At 39.4% G+C, this 13,014-nt stretch overlaps 1 protein-coding gene across 2 annotated transcripts in view; it reads right to left on the reverse strand.

Annotated features, from left to right (window-relative positions):
* APP (amyloid beta precursor protein) overlaps positions 1-13,014 on the reverse strand; it is a 103,181-nt gene that overhangs the window by 75,108 nt on the left and 15,059 nt on the right. For both annotated transcript variants that reach the window (XM_015821364.1, XM_015821363.1), the window contains exon 2: positions 270-437. In XM_015821364.1, the coding sequence (XP_015676850.1) occupies positions 270-437 (168 nt within the window). The remainder of the gene's footprint in view (positions 1-269; positions 438-13,014) is intronic.

A 13,014-nucleotide genomic window follows, 5' to 3' on the forward strand; every position in this document is an offset into this window, starting at 1 on the left:
TCAATTGCTCGCACAGAGAAACTGAGGACATGCTGCATCTATTATAATAAGGAGAAATGTTTTCTCCCTGTCCCTTAGTGATACAGGACATAATGTGGAAACAAGATTAACTAAAGAAAGAAATCTTTAGAAGAGACACGAGTACCATTAGCATCAAATCTTATTCTGAGAGACAAGATTTCAGAATATTTCACTTTAAAAGCTGGAGGAAGACTTGGTATCCGATACTAAAAATGTTTTTAAAAGTGCATGTTAAAAAAGAAACTTACTTGCTGGCAATACTGTAAAATTCCTTCTTTTGTCGCAATGCAGCTCTTAGTTCCAGAAGGATCAGATTCCCATTTTCCATTTTGAACATTCATATGCATATTCAATTTGTCACAAAACATGGCTACTTGAGGTTCTGCCAACAGACCAGCATTTCCATCAGTAGGCACCTGGAAGCAGATACAGATATTATTATATTTTTTTCAATCACAATCTTAAGTGAACACAATTGGTAGGGTATAAAATTCATATTATTAAGGGATTTCAAGCAAGAGCAAATTTCAGATTATTTGTTAATTGTGGAGTGTATTTGCTGTGAAGCTATTATCCACCTTCCGAGTTACATTGTAAAGATAATTTCCTACTAGAATTTACACAGCAGATAAGACTGAGAAAAAGAAGCGGTGGGTTCACACCAAACAGCACTTCCACATAACTGAAACATTCAGTGTTCTTTTTTTTTTAAATGTAAAGAGAAAATATTATTCCCTTTGTATATAGGGAGTTAGATATAACCTCATAACCTCCAGACTATTACTATTTGCCTGCTCTAGTTGATAAGGGCACACAAGCATATCGTTTATCTAGTTGATAAGGATACACCAACAGTAGTACCCTTATAGTTTGTTTATTGTTTGATTAAACATGTAGTGTGGAAAAAAACCACCAGGCTGTAGTTGGTTTTGTAATGGCATCTTTAAAAATATTTCAAAAGATATATTTAATGGCAACAGGGCAGGAAAAACATAAATTTCATTAATACTTGACTGGAATCAAACTGCAGTATACATATGAAAAGCAAACTTTTATAGCCTACTTTCCTTATAATTTCTTTCAATATGCCTTTCATTATTATTTTACACTGTGAATCAAAAATGTGTTTTGTTTTCAAAAATCAAAATACAAAAACCACTTCTACTTCACATCAAATCCATTTTATGTATTTTTAATTTGTTTACATATCATTTATCATTTATCCAAATTAATATCACATTTTAAAATGATTTTTTAAATTCTGGTTCCACATCAATTTGTTTAATCAGAGTTGATCCATGACACCTAGACCTTTATCAAATTATCTTTAATCTTCTTAAAAGATTGATTACTCTCAAGATGTCCAGTATATAATACTTCAAGCATTTAAAAGGAAGCATTTTGTTTTTGTTTTTTTATTATTTTTACACTGTATCTGATCCTGTCAGGAAACCTTCAGGAGTCCTGGGAATATTATAAAAGTTCATCCATTTATAAAGTAAAAGAAAACATGTTTATATACACAGAATCAAATTGGCTCTCCAAACATGAACACTATGTTCAGATGTTACAGAATTTGTGGGAAAGGGCATTCTAGCAGCTAATGGAGGGTAGAAAAGTCTTACTCTGCTAATAACTTCTTATTCTAAAATTGTTATATTAAGTCAGGAAATGCAATCTTTCTGCCTTTTTGGATATTTTATGGAAAATAAAACAAAAAGTATGTCCAAGCATCTCTGTGTGCGAAAAGGGCTAGCCTGCCACCGATGGGGGAGTTCTCCCCGCTGTCACTTGGACTTACGAAAGGGGCGGCCCCCCACTCCTCAAAAGGGCCACTTCGACTGGAATTGCTGTCTGAATCTGTCCCTGTTGCCAGATCTATCGGCCTGACGGTCTGATCTGGGCTGAAAGGGACGGGAAAACAAGGGAAGCTCCGATCCTGCTTCGGGTCGGAAGGACTGTCTGCGGCCGTGGGTAGGGGTTCTCCTATCGACCTTCCTTGAAGGATGAGCCATGACCTTACGTTTATCTTTATTTTCGATTAAATAAGGGTTCAAGGCCTCACCAAATAGTTGGTCACCTCTGTTCGGTGCAGCTGCTAACCACCACTTTGCCTTGATGTCTGCATGCCATTGCCTGAGCCACAGTAATCTGCGGGCTGTGATATTGGACGCTATTGCTCTGGTGGAATAATTAGCGGCATGTAATGATGAGTCCGCCATGAATTCTGTTGCAGCCACTAGCCTCCTTAAGTCATGGTGAATTCTTTTCTCCTCTGGGGAAACCCTGGCCTGGAGTTGGCGCAGCCAAAGCAGTGAGGTTCTGGCAAAAAAGGAGTTAGATATGGCTGCCCTTATTGCCCATGCTGAGGTCTGATGGGTTCTGCGGAAGGTGAGTTCCGCCTTCTGGTCCTCTGACCTCAAGGCCTCCGCCGCATCCCCAGATACCATGGATGGTGAGAACAGTGACACTAGAAGTTCGTCTACTAGCGGAACCTCTATCACCTCTGCTAAGGCAGGATCTATGTTGAACAGCTTCTTGTCTGTCCCCCCCATAGAAGGGAAGGATCCTGGCGCCCCCCAATTTTTCTATATTGTATTGAAGAAGAGAGGGTGGCATGGGATATGTTGTTATGTGAAGGTGGGTTTGGAGAACACCATTATTAGTGTCCTGACTGGTAGAAGGTCCCTCCTGTGGGACTCTTGCCCATTTAATCTTTGCCATGCTGCTGGCCTTGTGAAGTAGGGATTTGAAGAGGGCCAGATTGAAGAGGCCAACGAACGGTGGGGGTCCGGGGATATGTCTTCATCCTCTGACAACCCCTGGTCCGTTTGTTCATAGTCCCCAATGGGGGACATCCTGCTTCTAGAGGATTGGGATGGAGAAATCGATCCCTGGTATGCCGTAGCTTCCTCTTGCGATAAATAGGATCGACCTCTTGATGCTACGGACTCAGCCCTGGGTCTTTGATGCATTGTGGAAGCTATGCCCTGTGCAACGGCCTGAGATAGCAGAGCCTGCAAGTGTTCAGATGATAGTGCTCCCTGACTATCTGAGGGGTGAAGTCCCTCCGCTGTATGTGTAAATGATGCCTCTGGGCTTTCAGGCCTTTCGCTTAGGGGGGATCTATCCCCCTGTTCTGGGTCGGTCTCTGTTTCCAGAGGTCCGGATTTTGGGGCTCCTAAGGTCTAAGTGACCTGTAGAGGGCCAAATATCTCTGCCTCTGCGTAAGCAGGAGGAGCAAGTCCATCTCCTGCTGTGTTTTGTCTCTTTTCAGCTCTAGAGAATTGTTTCTCTAAGGCCTGGTGTCTTCGTCTTGCCTCGTCAGCGGCCTTCGGGGATCTTTTACCAGAGATTGCTTTGGCCTTGATCCTTCCCACTGCTTCCTGATTGGATGATCTTGACCTCTTACATCCAGGGGGACTGATGGAGATATCCTGTGTTGTTTGAGCCACGTTGGTGTCTGCCATTGCCACAAGAGATATCTCAATGATGTGACTGAGAGGAATCTCGTAGTGATAGAGCCTGGTAATAGATCAGCTTTGGCTACAGAGCAACTTGGTGGAATTACCAGTATAGAATGCTATAGCAACTGAGACCAGGTCAAGCGACAAGTCCAAATTAATGGTACAATCGCACCTCTCTGATCCACTTAGTGGCCAACATGCTGTTGCCTTGTTGGTGGTGGCGAGATCGAATTAATGATGCTACCCGCACACAATATGCTTGGCAGACAGCTCTGATTATTTCTGTAATCGTTCACTCCTTCCTCTTCTCTCCCTTGTTTTTTTTAAAAAATGATATATGAGAATTGCACAATAATCCAGTTAATTGGGCCGGATTCTCAGAGGTTCAGTTGATACAGAAATGTTGGAGGGGCTGTTTCCTCCCTCCCCAACCAGTACTTTTCCGGCTCCTACGTTTTCCGGATTCTGCTAATTTAAGGGAAATAAGACTAAATTGATCTGCCTGTTGTTGCAAGAATCGGTTTGCCGCTGATGCAAACCAAGATGAGCTGATGCACAGCTTGTTGGGGCTCCCAAATTGAGTCTGCAAGCTGACTTGTTTAAATTTCGCCGCTCAAAAAATGGCAGCCGGAAGTGTTCCTTTAGGCTACCCGCTCTTGTTGGGAATTCGCAATTGCCGCTGTTACAAGGCAATTCGCTGGGTAGGCGATGACCAGGTTTCCTATTCTGTCGGGGGAAGATTCTGCCCTCCCCACGCTGATCTGACCCACGCGGTGGCCAAAATGGCGACTGGTCTTTGTCTATGCTGCCACGAGTGACCGGTTAAGGCTTCAGCCGAAGCCTGCCAGAGCGCTGGAATCCGAGCGGCTGCACATTGCAGCGAACGAACAGCTATTCTCTTCCTTCTTTTTTACTTTTAAATGGGAATAAAGATAAATACGACCTGATCGTGGCGACTTTTCAATCCTGGAGCCAAGCAAAACGTGTCCTCTTGGGCAAAAGACTAAGTCATGACTGGGTTACTGGTCTAGGAAGAGAGGCGTGGCAACTTGGCTGACTTAGTCTCTACAGGCAGAGGACGAAGTTAACCCATTGGTGGATTCTCCACTCATCATGCTGGAGAATGTGTAATTTTGTGATGTTTACTTGAAAGTAATTGCCAATGAGTTTAATAGCTTCATTCCTATCTGCTTGGGTTTTCAGCATAAATAAGCTACATACCAATTTCCCCAAGCACTACATTAACTATAAAGTACATTAAAATAAGCAAAATGATAAAGGTTATTTGACTTTCTCCCAATATTATTACCAGAGAACAAGATATATAAATTGGAGAACAATGAATACAATGAATGTATTCATATCTGTTCTAGCTGAAGAATTATGTATGATGTAGGAATTTCTTATCCTTATCCCCTTGAGCAAGATTGCTAAAGATAGCAATTTCATTACAGAACAGATTATTTAAAAGAACGGTTATGCAAATTTATATTTTATTTGTTAATGAAGAACTGGTTTGTATTCCGCCTGCAAACAATCTATAAGGCTGTTTTAAAACAGATTAGTTGTGCACTTCTTAACATAACCGTATTAGAGTAGCAAAAGTAAATAATATCACTTGCTTCCTATGCAGCAACAACAGAATCAAGAGAAAGTCAAAAACTTTTCTTCCAGATAACTAGTTAAAAGGACTTCAAGCAGATTTTACACAAGAAGACAAATGAAGATAGCAAAGCAATATGTAAATAAATGAGGTAGGGTACAAATGAAGATGATTTTTGCAACCTTGAAAGCAGCATTCCAAGAACCAAATCAAGAATCTTTCATGTACATATAGAATAAAAACAACCATTGCAAGCCACAATGGTTGGTTTCACATAAGTTTTTAATCCAAGACAAAACAAAACCAATTGCATTATGACTAAGAACAATGTGTAAAACCAGCCAGAAACAATAAGCTATTTTGTACATAGAACTACGAATTTTGGGTTACAACTCTCTAGTCCAGAGATCTCCAACCTTTCCAGTCTCGCAAACCAGAGGGAAGGAGAGTAGCTTCAAAATTGGTGTGTGTGCACGCTCACAACACGTGTGCTCAGGGCCACACAATGGTGTGGCACTAGCAGCCCTGTTCACGCATGCTGCATGTGCTGGCACTATGCATATGCGCAAATGGCCATGCACCTCCCACAGCAGTTAGCAGCCTGTTCACACATACACAAACGGGCCATGCAAACCACCCGGGCTAGCAACACATGCGCAAATGGGCTGCATCCCACACTAGCATCCCCGTTCACACCCATGCACATGTGCAAACTGGGCTGCGGATGCTAGCATGAGTAAAGTGATGCACACCCAAACGTGCATGCATCGACCAGCTATTTCCACAGCCTGCTGGCCAAGAGCCCACAGCCTGAGACCGGGCTACAGACCATAGGTTGGGGACCCCTGCTCTAGTCCAATGATATAAAATTTAACATGGAAAGAACAATTAGTTTTTACAACTGGTTCTGGAAGTATTATTGAACAGCCGGTCTTCAATAATAGAATAAAAGATAAAATGGACAAGATGGATGTAAGAATAACAGATCTGGCAAAACAAAGTCAGGATATGACACAAAATATTACAGAAGTGAAGACTCAGATGGGAGAACATGATAAGGTGTTAAAAAGTCAGACAACCATGATGCATCAGGTGAAAAAGGATTTGATTGAGATATGTGATTGTCAGCACCAATCAAATTTACATATACGTGGATATCCAGAGAAAAGTGAAGAAAATGAAGCAAAATTAATTCAATTAGTATTGGATTGGGTTACCTCGATCCTCCCAGATGTCCCCTTTACAAGATATGATATTGATGCAATACATAAGAGTCGGCCCAAAAAGGTTGGGAAGAAAATTGCTGAGAGATATTGTGGTGCGACTCTGATCATACGCAAAAAAAGAGCAATTGATGCACAAATTGCGAAACATGTCGTCTATAATATGTGGGGGGCATCAGATAAAAGTTTTTCCAGATTTATGCAATGAGACTTTACAATGGAGGAAAGAAATGCATCAAGTTTGTCAAATATTGAAGAAAAATAACATTAACTATAGCTGGGGATATTCAGATTTTTTGAGATTTTCTTACGGTGGAAGGTTTTACAGAGTTGGAACAAAGGAGGAGGCGATGGAGAAATTAAGGGAGCATGGAATCATCAATAAAGAAGATCTACAGGAGCAAGGGAAGCTGGATGAAGCAACAGGAGTTATAAGTTCATTGTAGAGATAGTATATAAGTATTTGTAATTTTATAATATATGTTTGGGTATAGAAATTAAGGCTAATGATGGTCAAGGGAGGTGGAGTGGGCAACCAAAGTCTGTGCAGGGATGGCTCCAAGAGCCCGGCTGTTTCAGACTTTAAGCCTGCGATACAGGCAACGGCATGTGCTTCTCCCAGCCCGGAAGGGGGTATCAGGCTAGCGCTTGTTGTGAAGTAAGAAGAGGGAAGGGAAGGGTGATACGGATCCCACTGACCTGCATGTACCAGAAGAAGTCAATCCGGTTGCTGCACAATGAGTCCCTGGGGAGAGTGGGGCCTTGCTCTGCACCTGCGCTCTTCATGTGCCCCCTGCAGGGCACGTTCGGTAGGGTTTGTGCAGGCTGCCGCCAAGCAGCGTTTTCCACAAACAAGTGAGCTGGGAAGGAGCAGAGCGGGGGGAGGAAAGCGATGCGGGGAAGGGGGAGGAAGGCGAGCCGCATACTACCAGCCAGGTGGTCGCGTACCACCAGTGGTACACACACCACCGGTTGAAAAGCCCTGCTCTAGGACATCACCTATAGCCACTGAGGGAAGAGAGAAAAGGGATGCATCAGAAGATGAGTTCATCCTTTTTCTCAGAAGAGAAGCTGGTGAGTCAATACAGTATGTTCATACTGGGAGATGCTGAAAAAAGGAGGAAAAAAGGGTGTAACCTGCTTGCAATGTCTGAATTTTGTGTCATCCAAAACCACCAATAACAAAAATGTTCCATGTTTCAATTCTGCAAAACAATAGTTGATCTGAAACAGCCCAGCAGGTTTCCGGAATATGTTTTTTTCCAAGCTCAAATAAATAGTCCTTCCATATTGTGCACATTGCTAGCAAGGAATCCAGTAACAATAGAGTTTTTGATATTCCATCTGGTATAGGATCCTTTCCTATTTTAATCTTTTCTATGGTTTTAGAAACTTCTTTATTGTTATAGGTCTGTTCATATTCTGTCTCTGCTCCTCTGTAATCCTTGGTGAATTTTGTTTCTTTAGATGTTCATCTATTTTCTCTGGAGAGATTTCACTTCCTTACCATTGTTTGCTTTTCATACCTTATCTGTCAAAACATGTAGCTACATTTCCTCAGCTTAGACGCTGAAAGGATGTTGCCGCACCACCATTCATTTAATATGCAAAAGAAAACCCACGGAGTTCAACAGCATGTAGAGAATACCATAATATAGCCTTGGCTGATAAAATGCCTTTATTGAAATAGACCAATTCCAATTATAAAAGAAAAGGACAAGTGGGAAAAGAGAATACACAGAAGAAATTAAGAGTTGTTACTGAAATGTGTTTACTGAAAATATGTAATGTTCCATTGGAACTTTTCACAGCAAAGATATGAACAGAAAAAGCTTCTTTTTAGTGCCTATGTCACCAATCATGTTTTGTTATGCTCTCATTAGGATCTAATGAGAAAGCAGTCATAGTCCAAAAGGAATCACTTGATCCAGTTATTGCTGAAGGAAAGAAAATGCCTGTTTTAGCTCCAGGTCTCATCATACAAAACCCAGGTCCATTATAATACAGGTCCAGGAGGAGGCATATGATACACATTGCTTAGCACAACTTCACAACTCATGGTTTTAAAAAATGCATACTTGTGTTGCACAGATGTAGACACTTCTGACTTGGATATCAGAATGTTCAAATGGTGCATTTTCACAGTCCCTTTAACTAATTAACTCTTAACATTCTTTAACTTTTTATATGGAACCCTTTTCTTTGCTTTTTCTTGGTCTTTCTAATGGCATGAATCAGTCAGTATTAATATTGAGGATATAGTAAGTAGTGATACAATGTTATTGAAGAAGGAAAAATAACAAGTGATTTTTTTTAGGCAATCTTTCCTGTTCCTGATTCCCTCCCCCTTACTTTGCAGAGCAGAGAGATTGCAGAAGGCATTATAAGAGAGTAAGCGGACACATAATGGGGTATACAGTGGGATGTTTGCATCTGCCAGAGCCAGTGCATTGTTTTCAATGTGTATTCTCCAATGGGTGCTTGCTTACTCTCGTGTAGTTCCTTCTTTAATAAATATAAATACAAACATTAATTTCCTTGTTAATTATCCCAGCATCTGCGTAACTGTTGCAAAGGGAGGGAGAATAGTTTGGAGGCAAACAAAAGGAAGTGTGAAACTGATTAGTCTTGTCAATTTTAAGACGGCTATCTCAGCCCTGCTGGGATGAGCAATCCAAAGGATGGGGGGAATAGAGAAAAGGAAAGCACAGTCACCTACAGTCATATGTTTTCCCACTTAGCAATCACTTCACTTAGCAATGGAATTGCCAGTCCCAATTATCAACACTAAACAAGGATCACCTGTATTTATAAATAAATCTCCAAATATCCAATAATGTTAGTTCCTGGGAATTCTGTTCATTATAATAACTTTAATTAAACTACATAATTTCCAAATTGGATTTGTAATTCTTCTTAGAACAGCTGTAGCTTCAGTTCAAATAATATAAATTTATTGTACATTGCTTAAATTTGGCACAGGTTCTTTCTGTCCAAAGATTAAAGAAATGCAAGGAAAGGCAGCAAACTATTCTTCTATTCTCTGCAGAATAACAGAATAGAAACAAACTTCCCATTTGATGTGCACTATTGGAAGGTGGAAGAGTTGATTGCTACTGACTCATGGATAGAAGTTTAATATTAACATCATTCTAATGCAACACTCTTCTCATTCAACAAGTTTTCAGTATTTTTCTAAGGCTATTATTTTAACACTGCACGTTTGAAGACTTGCTGAGGTCCTGTTGATGACATGGATACATCCAGATCAGATGTTGAGCTGCATGATCATTTAACACGCACATCCTGTAGCTTGTGCCAAGTATTTTGTTGCCCATTTGCTACAACACATTTAAACAGCTGTTTCTAGTTTTGCTTATGATAGACTAATAAAATGGTGGGAAGTTTTTACAAAGATTGCCTCCTGCCTAAAATCAGGCAGCATGCTTTGACGTACAGGATTTGAACGTTATTTTGAGAAAAAAAATGTGTTATGTTACATTTAAGTTTCTAGACCAGGAATACCCTTTTCCTTTATTAAATGTATAGTGCCACTGATTACCACAATCCACATGCTGACACTGGAGAAGGTTACATTATTTTAAGCTATTTTTCACAAAACACTACCCAAGTGAGCTTATTTTGCTAAATCCATGGTTGTCTTTTTATTACTCATATTTCTCTTTGGAACACAATGAGTATTTAACTCTTCATACTAGTGAGTGAGGTTTTGATTAATTAAACCCAGTTCCAGTAAAAGAAAGGAAAATGAAATGTCGAAAGCTTGGAGTTGTACTATGTCAGCCTAGAGGAGGCAGGAAAGATTAGCTTGTATGTTCACAGTGGGTTTTTCTTTCAACATACTTCCAGTTGCCTCTTAGAATTGTTATTTCTATAATCTTCATAAATCAGAGTCCATACTTAAAAGTGGGGATCCTAGGCCTTCAGCTGGGTTTTATAAAACCTTTTCGCTTTAGGCCTCCGTCGCCGTGTGCAAAAAAAAAAAAAAGGTTCAGTCAATCAATCAATTTCAACTTCTCGTGGGGAAAAAAAAAGATCTTGCAAAGTTGGAATTGATTGATTGAACTTTTTAGTCCCACCCAGTCTGCCATTACCACTGCAGCCACGGCCACTCAATTGGCCACACCCACCCATGGGCCACACCCACCAGGCACTCGACGATGCATAAGTGGGTTTTGGGTTGCAGTTTGGGCACTCAGTCTCTAAAAGGTTCGCCATCACTGATATATAGTATAGCATTTATACTGTGATATTGGAACTCTGCCCCATCTTAAATAAACAATGAAATCAGTCATCTGAAAAATGATGAGGGATACATGTGTGTGTAAAGGCACACATGCATTTGTGTATTGTTAAATCAAACTTCCTGAATTCTGTTAGATAATGCTATTCTGTTGTCTTCAGAGTTACTCCATCAAGGAGTAACTCTGAAGACAACAGAATCTTAATGAATCAACAGTAACTTCAACCTATCAGGGTTCAAGTTCAGATGTTTTCTCCCATCTAGTCCAACAGCCATGAAGTCCTAGGAAGGCATCAACACCATCTACCCCACAGCCTGGGGGAGCAATGGAGCAATGTACAACTGTATAATTAAATACAAATAACCACTTGTATTTAATTATTTTCTACATTACACTATAATTTAATTCCAATGCTACATTTGTTCTGAATATGCCATACTGTCATTGGTATCCAATTTACAACTCAAAATCCAATATATCCCTCTGCCTAATAGTAGTTATGCACTTCTGCTTTAGAGATGTCTTAAGGATATAGCAGAATTACTTTATACGACATTGCTGCATAACTTTCATTGTTGCAAGTAAGTATAAGGCTTATCTGCATTTTGGGTTTTGTATTAAAATAATTGATGAGCAGACTTAATATGATATCAATGTATTGGTTTAACACCCCTCCCATTTATCCAAAGCCCCTACCTGCCCTCTCTTATTTCCTCTGCCTAGAACCACTTAATTAGGGAAATCTGGAACCACCACAAAACACTGCTTTTTACTTTCAACCTGCAAGAAAAATATCACAATTGAAAGATGCCCAGAGATAACTAGCAGGACAAAGAGGGTTGCACATCCTTTGTCTAAATTCTACCATAAGCCAATCAGTAAAATGTTGTATGTAGTTTCAGTTCCCTGTTTGGGGCTGAATGCTAACTAAAAAGATTCCAGATAATCCACAATTTTCACAGCCATTTGTAGCCAATACCCATCACCATTTTGATCATCTCCCCCCAAATGATATATGTAGGCAGGGTAATGATCATCTAGGTCTAAGACTAGCTTCTTAATATAGGAAACATACCAATGCCTCTTTAAATAATGTTTTCATCCCTTTCACAAAGAAATGCTCACTACAGCATAGTTCATGCCACCTGTTTCCTTCTCTTTTAAAGCTGTCATCTGCATTCTGTTTCTCTTCCTAACACTGTTTTGTCACTCCCAAGTAGCATGTTGCATAGAAGAAACAACTGTTGCCAGTGGTCTGAATTAACCTGCTTGCACAGACCTTATGAAATTAGGCCAAGTTCTTAACAAATTAAACTAAGGGCAGCAGGTAGCCTGCCCTTGCACTAAAGTATGATTAATTTAAAATGTAATGTTTTCAATCTTTTTCTCAGAAACTTGCCTTGCTTCAGCTCATTCTTATAATGGTGAACAATAGCTTAATATTTTCTCCTGTTATTATTATTTCAAAAGATATCTGCATTGCAGATAAACTGGCATTATTGAATGCAACAATAAATGTTATGTCCAACTATGCAAGCTTTGTGATGTTGAAACTCTTGTAAGATTATATAAAAAAGAAAGGATCAGAAAGAATATTAGAGCAGTTTAATTCATTTATAGAATATGATTCCGGAGGGAGTTGGGGCTATGTGATACATGCAGCTACCACAAGTTCAAATTTATTTATTCAAAAGACTTATACCCATACCCATATCCATACTTGGCAACTAACAACAATTTAAAGCACCAGCAATAATAAAAAGCAAAATTAGATAACTATAATTACCCCCCAAAAATGAAGCAATAGAAAGTATAATAAACGCAACTGATTTTTAACTTTTATTTTTATAGCATTTTTATTGAACTGGTTGCTTAATTCCACATAATGCATGTTTAATCTGAAACAACTCTTCCCTTTTTATAGGTGTGCTAGGTATCTAGGTCACATTTTGGATTAATATCATAATAAAATATCAAGTCAACAGAAGTGAATACCTGCAAATGGTTTTCCCATTTGATATATAAGATTAAAAACATAAAGATTCTCCTGGCTGAAACACAACTCCTGATGATTATGTGGAAGTGGACATTTTCTTGATAGCAATACAAAAACTGTTTGTCATTTCTTTCTTCCAAGATATGTTGTTGCTTAATTTCCATCATAGAAGACTATGCATTTTATTAAATATGAATAACATGAAGATATAAAAAGATGAATATCATATATTTTCTGACAATTGAAAGTGATGAAATATCATGACCAATTGTAATGAATTCAAAGAATCCAATTTTAATTCAGTCTATATCCAATCCAGAGCATATACCTCCAGTCCAAACATACTATCTTCCATAAAATAATCCTAACTGCAACACAGCTCCTTCCCCCAGTCACTCACACATGACACTTGATTTATGTCATGTAGAAATCTAAAAAT

Source organism: Protobothrops mucrosquamatus, unplaced genomic scaffold (genome assembly GCF_001527695.2).
Source record: "Protobothrops mucrosquamatus isolate PMUCROS unplaced genomic scaffold, P.Mucros_1.0 scaffold1313, whole genome shotgun sequence".
In the NCBI taxonomy this organism is placed as follows: Eukaryota; Metazoa; Chordata; class Lepidosauria; order Squamata; family Viperidae; genus Protobothrops; species Protobothrops mucrosquamatus.